This window comes from Cricetulus griseus, chromosome 4 (genome assembly GCF_003668045.3).
Source record: "Cricetulus griseus strain 17A/GY chromosome 4, alternate assembly CriGri-PICRH-1.0, whole genome shotgun sequence".
Taxonomy (NCBI): domain Eukaryota; kingdom Metazoa; phylum Chordata; class Mammalia; order Rodentia; family Cricetidae; genus Cricetulus; species Cricetulus griseus.
In genome coordinates, this window is record NC_048597.1 from 188,125,997 (window position 1) to 188,139,006 (window position 13,010).

Consider the following 13,010-nt stretch of genomic DNA (forward strand, 5'->3'; position numbering starts at 1 on the left):
TCTGATTTTATACTTAACTTATCTTCAGGGTGTCTGTGATTACAGACTTGTGCTACTAGGCTTTGTTGGATTTTATATTTTAATCAATTGTGAACCCCTTGGTATTTTTGTAAAAATGCCTTTTGTACACAAGAAAGACTTTATGTAGAAATATATATATATATATATATATATATATATATATATAATACTAGAAAACACTCCAATATATTAATTTAACAAAAACCAATAGGATTAAAAGATGTTGGTATTTCCCAATGTAAAATGAGCAGTTTGTGTATTAGATGTTCTTACTCTCTGCAATCCCAGAAGACAATTTTAAAAATGTAGCAAAAGCACAAGTATGTGTACCTGTCATATGTGTACTGTGAGAATAGTATTGATATGAAATAATTTAATTCAACGTGAGCTTTTCAATGAAAATGTACTTTATAAATACCTCCAGACATTTTCATTATTTATTTATTTATTTATTTATTATTTGTTATTTTATTATTCAACTTATTTTATGATGTCATAATCTTTTACCAAAATCTATTAAGACAGTAATAGCATGAGGCAATTTTTATATTGACTTTCCTCTATAAATGAAAATTAGAACAAAAGCTAAATGTGTTAGTATATGAAGTCTATGAGTCTTTGCATGGTAGAATTAGTACTTAAACCATTGGTAGCATTCTTGTGAGGAAACAACTGATGTAAATATACAATATCAGGTCCATGGCAAGTGTTTATTTATTTCAGTATCCATTGAAATTAAACCTATGCATCCTTTCCAATGCTAATTAGATGGATTCATACAGTCAAGTCAATCTTGAGACAAGAATCAAAAATAGTTGAATTTTAAGCCTTGGTTGTGATCAACATATAGAGGGAGAGAACAATGAGGTTTTTTCATCTCATAAGCTCTGGAATATCTGAGTGATTTAATGAACATTAAATAACCTTCATGTTTTACTTTAAACTTTTTATATAATAATATTTTCTGATTCTTATCCATGAATGTAAGTTATCTCCCATATTAAATTTCACTATTTTTAACAGCTTAGACATTGGCTTTCATAAATAAAAATTAAGGGTTTTAAGTTTTTGGTCTATCAGTTACTATATATGGCAGTTAAATAAAAAGATCGATATGACCTATAATAATAGGCTGTTGACAGACACAGGCTTACACAACACAAACTCAATTCTTGCAATGTTACCTATTGCTTCAGTTCCTGAGTTAGGGAGAAATATTACAAATTGTAGAAATCCAAGATTGTTAAGGTCCATGAAGTAAAACATCTCCTTCTTATTTAAATGATTATAAATAGTAAACACTATTTTTAAAATATATATGAATATGCTATTATATACAACATATACTAATATTATACACTGTGTAGTTTTATATAGATTTAAAATGTGTCATAAATAAACATAAGACTTCATAAATATTAAATCTGTCTCTGGTCAAATCTTTCCCAAGAAGAATCAAAGCATATTTTTAAAACATGAATATTTTTTCATACCCATTAAAAGGAAAAGTATAATGAAGAACTATTTTACATTTGAAAGTCATCATAACACACAAATCACATAAACTGTGCTATCTGTACTAATTTTTACAATTACACATCTGTATGTATTCATTAAATCATCATAGTAGAAATGTTCATCCAACTGTCTTAAATATGTGCATCAAAAAATCTAATTAAAGCACTTACTCAGAATTTATGAATTGTATAGGCATTAAATATGAGACTGTCTAAAAATTTAGGTTTCACCTTCAATTGGATTAAAATATAGAGGTAAAAATAGCATTTTGGAAAATATTTAGTGACCCTAATAAAACTATCTCAACTAATTTTATAATCACTGTAAATAATAATTTATGTTCAGGAAATTTTTGGAATTTACACATGTGAAAATTTGGGATAAGACAAATCAACCCCAAAGTACTATTTTGTGATACATTAGTGAGCAAATATCTTATATTACAAAATATGAGTAAACAGATGACAAATAATGTATATGGTAGATATTGATAGTTGATAGATAGGTAGATGGTAGATAATACATGATTAATAGAAAATACATGGGTATATATAGATGATAGAAATATAGCTGATACATAGAGAATAGAGAATAGATATATATATATATGCAGAGATAGATGATAGATAGATAGATAGATAGATAGATAGATAGATAGATAGATAGATAAGTTTGAATGTAATTGGCCCCCATAAGCTCATAGGGAATCATACTATTGGGAGGTATAGGCTTGTTGGTGTACATGTGGCCATGTTGAAGGAAGTATGTCATTGTGGGGGCAGACTTCGAGATCTCTTTTGCTTAAGCTTCACTCACTGTCACAGACCATTTCCTGTTGCCTTCTGATCAAGATGTAGCCAGCACCATGATTGCCTGCATAAAACTATGCTCTCTGCCATGATAATAATGGACTAACCCTCTGAAACTATAAGCAAGCCACTTCAAAATGCTTTCCTTGTAAGAGTTCCTGTGGTCATGGTGTCTCTTCACAGCAATAAAAACTCTAACTGAGACAGACAAACACATAGATAGCTTCTGACCATGGAGTATACAACTGGTATGACAATACAATTGAGCACCAATTGTAGAAAATCATGGTATTTAGTAACTCAGTAAGACTATCTTTAACTTGTAGGATACTATTTATTATATGATACTTTCTCATAATTGCTTTTAAAATTTAGTTAAAAAAAGAAATCAGAGAATCATGAGATCACTGAGAGTAGAACTATCATGGACCACTTGTTTTTCTACTTTCTCTAAATCCCTGAATCATCTCCCTTCCTACTTCATTGAAGTTTCTGTGATGCTTATAGCACATGGATATTCACATCCTCATCACCTTGCTTTTCTGACTCTTTAGTGGCACCCATCTCTAATACCATCAGCACTGGATGAAGTCAAATCCTCCTTCCTATTCATCTGTAATCAAAGCAATTGTCCATGGCTGTAGGAAGTGCACACAAGCGGGCAGTATGGTACATGTCCAGAAAATGGCAAGCCCTTCTTGATTCTTTGGGTTCCTTTGTCAGCTAAACATCTAGAAGCCCATTATCAATAATTCTTATTTCCCTCAAATTACTGAACCTCTTCTATAGATAACCACAAGAGAAGCATTCTTCAAGGCACCTTAAACACTAAAGCACTTTGTTCCCTCTGCATCTACTGTCCTGACAAAGCAGAGTTACCATGAGTGCCCCCAAAAGACTCAAGTATTCTTTGGATTCCAACCCTTTCATGTTTCCAAATTTCTAAGAAATCTCAATATCACTCTGCCTCTCTGCCACACACACCCCATGCCAGCTTTTTCTGCTCCATCACTCTGAACCCTTAGTTCATCAAACATTGGATTTATCAAACCTTAATTTCAATGCCTTTCTTATTATTTTAAATACTACCCATCTTCAGCTTATATTGGTTTTCTGTCATAAGATCAGCAAATCTACTTGCTTACTCTGTCATATCTTTATTTGATGGTGGGTAGAGCTGTCAAGAATCAAACCTGAAGCCTCACATCCACTAAACAAATGCTGTACCACTGAGCTGAATCCCTAGCTCTAATGAGTATTTTTTCATCTTAAAAAATTCCAAACAGAAGGAAGATAGGGCCAACAATAGGTTCCTTTTCTCCATCTCATTAGGTGACAAAACTTCACAGCCAATATGTGCAGCCAGGATTCTAACTCTGGCTTATGCTGACCCCATTTTTGTTATGTTGTATTACAGGTGTGCCATTTCCACTGACTAAGTTCTTAACTTTTGTCTGCCATGCGGCCCCAGTTATTCTATCATCTTATGAATTCTGAATTACTACATTTTACTTAGTGCACCAAAGGATGCATTTTTACATTACAGTCTTCATTGGAACAATCTTTTAAAAATGCAAGTAAAATTCATGATGTTTTCCCCACCACAAACCTTTAGTAGCCTTCCTTTACTTCTCAAATCTTTAACTAACATCTTCAAAATGATTTTGCATTCTGTGATTGAGAAAATGCAGTCTTCTTAGTGATCTTAGTAAAATCTGTATTCCACTAACAAAAATGCCTTTACACAACCCGTTCCTACAGACTATTTGAATACAACCCATAAGTCTAAGCTTAGATGTAATTCCCAGAGGACAATCTTCTGATCAAGACTAGATTGTTCTTATTATATTCCATTTTTATAAATTTCTGTATTATGTCTCCCAATTCTACATTTTACCAATTTTTGTTTAGTATCTACTGACAGTGTGAGTAGATATTACTGTTTTAGATTTTTGCTCTGTGTACCTAGCACTCAGCACAGTACTATGAACTGTCCCAGTCCACACAGAACTCTAGGTTATCTTTTATTATCTGTTGAAGACATTGATAAGATATATCTAGATACCCTCTATTTTGCTCAGTTTAAAGTCATAAAATGTATTTACGTCAAAATTCATAGAAATTTCTAGATCCATTTTTAATGCTCTGCTCAAACAGATTTTTCCTAATGATTATTGGAAGGACAATACATTTCTATCATTTTTGCAGCAGGCATTATTGGGATATTTGTGGGTAGGTATTCAAATGAACTTAAACATCAGTAATTTACAAACCACTTAAGAAACTGCTTTGTTAATTCTTCACTCTATCTTTATTTGACTACATTTTTTGTTTCCTTCTAGCCTTTCTATAATTATAGCTTGTTTCTTCTCTCACTGGGTAATTACTTAATGTTCATAAGTTTAAAAAAATCCTTCATACTACTGACTCTAGACAAAAACATTTAGTGTCTGTATTCCAGACTTTACAAAATATAATTTTAATTTTCTAATAGCTATTTAGCTATTATCAGGCTTTCAGTTTGGCAAGGGCCAGGATCTTTCTCTGTTCCACTCATGGTTGAAACCCTAGTACTTAACCATTTGTTCAGAAAATGTGATATATAAAGTGTTGGTTAAATATAATAAAACAATGATTTGAAACAGTATTCTCTTTTGGTGACATGTAGACTATAGCTTCAATAAAATTCTGTTCTACAAAGATGACAGTAGGGAAAGTAAATATTTGTTACTTTTTTATTATAATTATCTAAATTTCAAACAGTACTCACTGAATTTTATCAGTGATTCTTGAGAATAATTTGCAAAATAAATAGCACTCATGCAATGCATTGCCAACTTTGGTCTCAGGGTAAAGAAATCTCAAGGACATGGATGAACCTTGATGAGGCAGTGTGACTGTAACATAGGGAACATGGGCTGAAATAAAAAAAATCTCAAAGTATATTTTTTGTTTCTTAGATGCAATGTTTTCATGTGTCAACATCTTAAAAACTAGGATTCATCTTGAAAGCAAAGGGACTCCTTAGGGTTGTCAGTAATATTTTCTAATTAGCAGTATAGGAAACAACACTGTCTAAAGATAAAGTATTTTTATCCAAAATACCATCTACAAACAGGATCAAGAAAAGTTTGTGGAATAAAAAAGAGAGCCATGATATAAGAGTGTTAGAAAAGAAACATTCTAGATTTATTGATATATGTTCATCACTATTCTGTGCTTTATACATACGAAGGCATAACCTCTATCTTCTCTTGGTAGAATTGGTTATGGACACATATATCTCACATTCTGTGTTAGCTACTTTTTCATGGCTGACCAAATGTCTAATAAGAAGCATCTTAAAGAAAGAAGGCTATCTACTGAGTTAATTTTTAAGAGATACAGTTGGTCTAGGTGTCCAAGTCATAGCAGCAGAAATGACTCATACCTGCCATTGGGAGAACTTGTTCATATCCTAATGGGTTAGGAGGCACAGAAAAAAATAATGCTGGTACTGCATCAGCTCTCTCTCTTCTTTCCACCTTATTATACAGTAAGACTCAAAACTCTAGGATGGTGCTGCCCACATTAAAGACAGGTCATATACATACCTCAGTTGATGCCTTCTGGAATGTGCTTACAGACACATCCAAAAAGTTTGCCTCATTGATTTCCTAAGTATTTCTTAATCCAATCAAAATGATGATGGAAATTAGTCATCAAAACTCTAGATTACTAAAAGAAATGAGACTGCATATGATTTCAGCTTTTGTTCCCTAGTGCTAAGCACTTAATATAAGCTCAAATTCATTTGTTCAAGTAAATTAAATCTAACAGCTTTGAATTCTGCACAAAGGACACTAAACAATTTGTTGAGATAAATTTGTTAGGTACTTTACAAAAGCATATTGACCTCTTCAGATAAAGGACATTAACTTTCTAGAGCTACTTAATTATTCTCTAACTCACTGATGCATTTATCTCCTGAATTCCATAATTACCAAATAAGGAATTGCTGGTAGAGAAAGAAATTGAAATCTACTGCTCCAGGCCACCAAACAATGCCCAGATGACCCAAAGCATTTGTTAAAAAAATAGATACATTCTTACCAACAAAGTTAATTTTGTTAATTATTACAGAGGGGAGATAAATTTGTAAAGATCCCAAATTCCAGAAGCTTATGAATTTGAACACACTACTGTGGCTAACAAAGTTAAAACAAGGAATATACAAAAAATGTCAGTGGTGACATGGAAACACAATTAAATCTCCTTCAACCACAGCCTGAGTGAGAATGATAGTGAAGCTAACATGAGCATCATGGCTACCCAAGCAGTAGACACAGACAGTGAGCAGTTCCCATAAATCAGAGAGTTCTGAAAGAAAAACAAATAATCTACCATATAATGTGCTAGGAAGAAGATTTTCTAGATCAAGGCTATCACCAGACAGGACAAAAATGGATATGAAATACACAAATGAAGATTAGAAAAATGAACTTTCAAACTGATGGGGAGCAGAACTGGAGTTAAATCTTTAATCGCAATGACACAGCATGCAATCATTGATGCCTCAACACAGAGTCCATTCACTTCCTGAAATTTCACTACATGATTAAGACTAGAGAAACAAACTCTAAGCATCAATGCCTTTTTCTATCTTTAGTGAGTGAAGCAGTCATAATAAAAACCATAACTTTAAGGAATAATGGAATAACTCATATTAGCTATACCACAATAAGCCTGGACATGGAGAGATGGCACTCAATTCAACCCTTTCCTCACTAAACCTGAATATCAAAATCAACCCTTGAAAGTACATCAGACTTTGTAGAAATTTCTCTCAAGATCTTTATGGTGAGGCCATTTGCAGACACTATTCCCTTCCCAAACTACCCATCAGCGAGCAGAATCAAAACCATAATCCCAGCAGTCACCTAGAAGTAATAGATGAAAAATGAAGCTCGGTAATTTAAAGAAAGCAGGCAAAGAGTACCATAGGGTATCAAACACCTGCAAGAGATGCATTAGAAGGCTCATTTAGCCCTGTCTAAACTGAGATCAGAACCAGACATGCCTCTAGGAAAGAAAAAGAAAAAGAAAGGGAATTGTGATCATGGGTCTAGCATCCACAAAATTGAACCAAAGCTGAGAATTGCTTTTATTTTCTTCTCCAGTTTCTTCCAGTCTTATTTTTAAACTAAGAATTACCCTATTTAAAGAATAATAACAACAAATTATAACCAGCTAAGAACAGAAGCCCAAAAGGTAACTTTTCAATAGAAAAAAAAGTATTAAACATGTACCATGAATTAACACTGTAATAGATGATTTGGTAATATAAGGTGGTTGTACAAAGAGGCATGGTCTTGCGAAGCGTCAATCTATCTAGATTATACATGATCAATAAGAAGGAATTATTAAATAATTCAATAAAATAGAAAGCTATAATTATATGAAACTATAGAGAAACAGAGTTTCAGATAAGAAGAAGCAAAATTAATAGAATACAGAACAAAGACTGGGTTCCATAGGACATTAAAAGAAGCCACATTGTAAGGTAAATTTGAGCAGATTAAATTAAGGTTGAACATTGGGTAGAAAAGCATTTCAGATGGAAGGAGAGTATAGATTAGTAGAATTTGACATCAGAAAGTTGGTAGCTATGGTGCTGTAGTAAGCAAGACAGACTTTTACAAAATTATTGCAAAGAACTTTACATTTACTCTGAGGGAAATGGAAAATCACCATAGAGTTCTAAGCAATGAGCAACTAGCTCTGTTCTATAGGGAAACACTGGTTTCTATGTTGAAAACACAATTAGTGGAAAAAGCAAAATCTGGAAGACCTATTCAGCTACAAAATAAATGTAACAGGTACTCAGGCTAGTTCAGATGAGTCAGAGTAGTTGACTTTGGCTGTAATGCCAACAGATGCTGTGATATACTCAAAGTTGAATAAAGGACAATTTCAAGGTTTCCAGCTAAAAGATATATAAGAATGGCTGTGGTGGTTTGAAGGAAAATGGCTCCTAAAGAGAGTGGCACTAGTTGGGGTGTGCCCTTGTTGGAGGAAGTATGTTGCTGTGGGGACTGGCTTTGAGGTTTCCTTTGCTCAAGCTTCCCTCAGTGTGACTGTCAGTTTGAGTTCCTGCTGCCTGCAAAATGTAACACTCTCAGCTCAAGCATGAGGTCTGCCTGCACACCCCCAGGCTCCGAATCATGATGATAATGGACTGAACCTCTGAAACTATAAGTAAGCTATATCAATTAAAGTTTTTCTTTTTCTTTATAAGAGTTGCAATGGTCATGGTGTCTCGTCACAGCAATTAAAGCCCAAACTAAGACAATGGCTTTCATGGATTCAGGGTGAAATGATGGTCCCTGAAAGAGAAATAGCAAGACAGAGAGCCCTGTTTTGGAAGTGCTAAGTGTGAAGCATCAATCTTACACGTGGGAAGATGTTTGCTTAGAGCACAGAATATACATGTCTTGAATTCAAGAGAGAGACCTAACCTGAGACTATCAGTTAACTAATGGCAGCTTTTATCTGGTGCTGAAAGTCAGAATGAGTTTGCAGAGTACTAAATTCTACAGAGAATGAGTGAAAAAAGTAGGGAGAGGAGAGCAAGAGCTGAGACCAAGGTTTGACAACTACAAAGTGAAAACCAGAACAAGAACAGATAAGAAATTTGACAAATTCCAACAATCCAGACATGACTAGATGGAGGAATAAGCAAGTGTAAAGTCTGACAAATAGTATTAACAAGATGGAAACAATTGATAGCCTTCAAATAAGCAGGATTTAGAAAGGTAATGGGGAGAATAATGTGAGAAAACACTTGGTAAGTTTAGGAAAGACTTGGGGAGGAATTCTTGAGAACATTGAGTGCAGGCAAAGTCTGGAAGGGAGTTGGTGCAAAGGGAGAACACTAGAAAACTGGGAAGAAGTTGAGCTACAAGTAAAGGTTTTGCTCTTAACGCTCAGATCTGAGATATAAGAAAGAGCATACTCAAGTGAGCTCAAATCCTGAGAAGAAATAGAGCAAACTCCTCAATGAGTGAATAGTTGTGATGGCATGGGGGACATCCTTCAGGAAGAGGAATTTATGGAGAACAACACACAGTTTCTGTATATGTTCTCCAAGATAAAACAACAAATGCTGTCGATAGCACTTGTGATGCCAGGAAATGTGTTCTAATGATTTTAAACTTTTCAGTTATATCAAAAATATGATTATCATTTAAGGGCAGGAAGAAGCATCTGGGATTTTGAGATACTCATTTTGAAAATGATGAAAAAAGGAGGATAGGTGTTTAGAATTAAATTACCTGATAGCATAAGACATCTAATTGAAATTTATCATTATAAAATGATATAAAAGTTAAATCTTTTTATTTTTTGGTGGCAAAACACTAAGAGTCAGACAAGGAAGAAGAGTCGAGGGTAGGGTGATGGTTGGCTTTAATGGCAACTTGCCACAAATTAGAATCACCTTGAGCAGGGAGCCCCAACTGAAGAATTATCCTAATTGTCTATTGATGAAGAAAAAACATCCAAGTGTAGGCCACAGCCCTGATTTCAAAAAAGACATCTTTTTATATTATATCTTTTATATTATATTATATCATTATATCTTTTATCATCTTTTGTCCTTTCTCTTGCCTGTCCAGCCAACCTGCTTGCTGTAGAGTTGATTTATCCTATTACTGCTGCTAGTACCCATTGCACCACTGATATCTGAACCAGGTTTCATCACTGACTGAGAGACAGATCTCTAGAAACCTTCCAAGTTTCAGGGGCCAGATTGGGGCTGTTGACACACTCAGCCTTGTGGACTGAGTAACTACTGGATTCTTGTTCTCTCTGAGATGAGACAGTCAGTGTGGGTCTATTCCAAGTTCTGAAGTGCCCAGACTCATGGACCAAGCAACTACTGGGTTGTCAGCTTCTCAGGTATAAGAAAATTGTAGTTATTATCTTTATGTAAGTCCAGTGAATACATTGTTACATGTGTGTCCTATCTGTTCTATTATTAGAAGATCTCTGACTGCTGAAGTGTATGTGTAAGGGTGTTAATAAAGACTTACTATTGTGTCATAGCTAAGTAAGTAAGTGTATGGAGGTTTAGAAGAGGGTTAGTTGATTATGGGTTAAATGGAATGGATACTTTATTACAACATACAAAGAACTGTTGGATGCCAAGATAGAGAAGGAAATGAACTGGAATAATAGGAACTGCTAGTCAGAGGGGAATACAGATACATGAAATTAATTTTCTAAATTTAATGATGAAAGGGCAAATACAGAATGTATGGATGAAAATGAGTAACCCAAGGCAACCACATGATATCAGATAAGGCTAAAAGAGCATATTATTGAATACTCAAGCACAGTCTATCAGTCATTCAGTCAATTCTGTATAGCTGTCTCCTCTTATTCTTGACTTCATTTTCCAAAAAATTAAAAACATCCAAATAATAAAAATGTAAAGTATTTGCCTTACCCAGTTAGTTTGACTGCATGTGACCGAAGTTTTCTATACTTTTCTGATTCTTCATTTGTGCTGATAACATGTCTGTATATCCCTGTCTTATAATAGAAGAAATCTTCGTGGACTTGCATTATGGCTGAAATAAACCCAAAAGGATAAACAGTACAGTTACTAAAATGCTTCTTCAAAATCTCAGAAGGTCTCCCAGACCAATCAATGGTTAACTTGTGAGAAATGGGGTCAAAGAAGAGAGCACACTAAATTTCCTTCTTATCAATTGGTTACAAACTTTTCTTATTACTTAAAAAAACAATTTCAACTACTTAGAATATTGCTCATGCACACGTTTTACATTTAAAATGCCTTTAAACCTTTCTTTGTTGGGTTCTAATAAAAGAAAATCATGTACAAAAGAAGATTTTGGCAGGGTTTCATCCCTTCCCCTCTGGAGAACTGAGTCTGTATTGCACTCTTTGAAAACCAGAGCCTGTACTTCATAAAACCCTCCTTCATTCCTTTTCTTAGATTTTTTTTTCCTATTTCATGTGATGCTTTGTGGAAGGGCTTGTGCAATTCAGGTCTAAGACTTTAAACTTTCTCTCAGGAGGCATGTCCTGAAGATTGTTTTTTAATTGGGACTAGACATGGATATCATGGTAGCTAAGAACAAAGCTTATCTATCTTAGCTCAACATGTGTTTTAAATAAAGTCACAATGAAGGTCACTGGCATTTGTGAGATCCTACAGTGAAGTTCATGCTGCAAAGAGAAACGTGGCTTCTCGTGTGCTGATTTTAGCTTCGGTCTTTATCATTCAGGGACTTTGGAGGGCTGTGTCATTGGAAGTTGAGTCTCCTTTACCCACTATAAAACACATCCCTCATAGGGTGTTAAGAATTTTTAGATTGTATCCTATGTAAATTTCTGCTGTCTGCAGGTTTTATAGAAATGTTCATAGTGTTATTTATTCAAGGTTCAATCCATTTGTCTTTTATTTTTGTTACAAGGCAGACAGAAATGCTATAAGTTAACACAGGCTACTGCAAGCAGGCAATCAAACTGCATCTACAGCAGGAGCCAAGTAGCATTCTTTTCATTCACAAAAATATGAAGACATTCCCAGTGATTTTCCTTTCTATATAACCATTGACTCATTTAACTCTTCCCACTCAGCTCTGTTGTAAGTACCATGAACAAAATATATTACACCTGCCATAAAACTGCCAACTAAAGCAAAGGGCAAGAAGCCAACATGAGACACCCAAGGGCACCAAGTTCCTTCAGTCTCTGCATTAAACTGAAGCAGATGAATTTAAAAGTTCGTGAGTGTGTAAGAAGCCCTGGAGAGCTGCACACAGTAAACGTTTGCACAGAACTGTGAGATGTTTGAGGACAAAAGACAGAAGCCTGGTGCATGCTTTATCTTGACTCTGGCTAAGGCTGGCAGGAGATATTATCTCAACAATTCCGGAGAGTTCACTGATTTGATTTTTTCTTATGTGGCCTTGAAATTGTTCTATTTCTAATTTATTATGTGGAAATTCACAAAAATATGGCCACAAATTAACCCCAGTTTTCCACAACATTCAAAAAATCAAGACCCAAATTTGTTTGACTGACAACAGAGGTTGGGGCTAGTATTACAATGATCTGGAAATTCAGAATGATTTAAGCCAAATTTACTGCATAATGAATTGCCAGAACTATTTAAAAGGAAAATGTCAAAGTAGGGGTTGTGAGTTTGGCCTTTAATTAAAATTTTTTCTGTCTCTCATATTTGTCTCACAGACACCACTAGACAAAGCACATAGTAAAATTACACACAAAATCTCACAGTTATAACAGCCAACAAATTTCACACATTTAAGAAGGAAAGAGCCTTACCTATTTGTTGCAAAGTTAATGTAAAGTTCGAAGATTTTTTTAAATTAAATTTAGGGCATGATTGCTATAATCTTCGATTTTTTGATAAACAGTTTTGACAGAAGTATTAAAAAACCATGATTCTTACTGTTCCAATACTAATTAGATCAGCATTCAGAAATAAAGGGAAAAAACTAACCAACAGTTCCTCAAATACATAGCAAGCATTTTTAATTTATGTCCCAGTATATTGATGTTTTACTCGTGCCTTTTGTGTTCACTACTTGAATTCCCATTTCACACCTCATTGAGTTTGTTTCCCCA

At 34.2% G+C, this 13,010-nt stretch overlaps 1 protein-coding gene across 1 annotated transcript in view; it reads right to left on the reverse strand.

Moving 5' to 3' along the window:
• Tinag (tubulointerstitial nephritis antigen) overlaps positions 1 to 13,010 on the reverse strand; it is a 77,726-nt gene that overhangs the window by 27,594 nt on the left and 37,122 nt on the right. Inside the window, exon 9 of the mRNA XM_035444487.1 lies at positions 10,837 to 10,960. Within this exon, the coding sequence (XP_035300378.1) occupies positions 10,837 to 10,960 (124 nt within the window). The remainder of the gene's footprint in view (positions 1 to 10,836; positions 10,961 to 13,010) is intronic.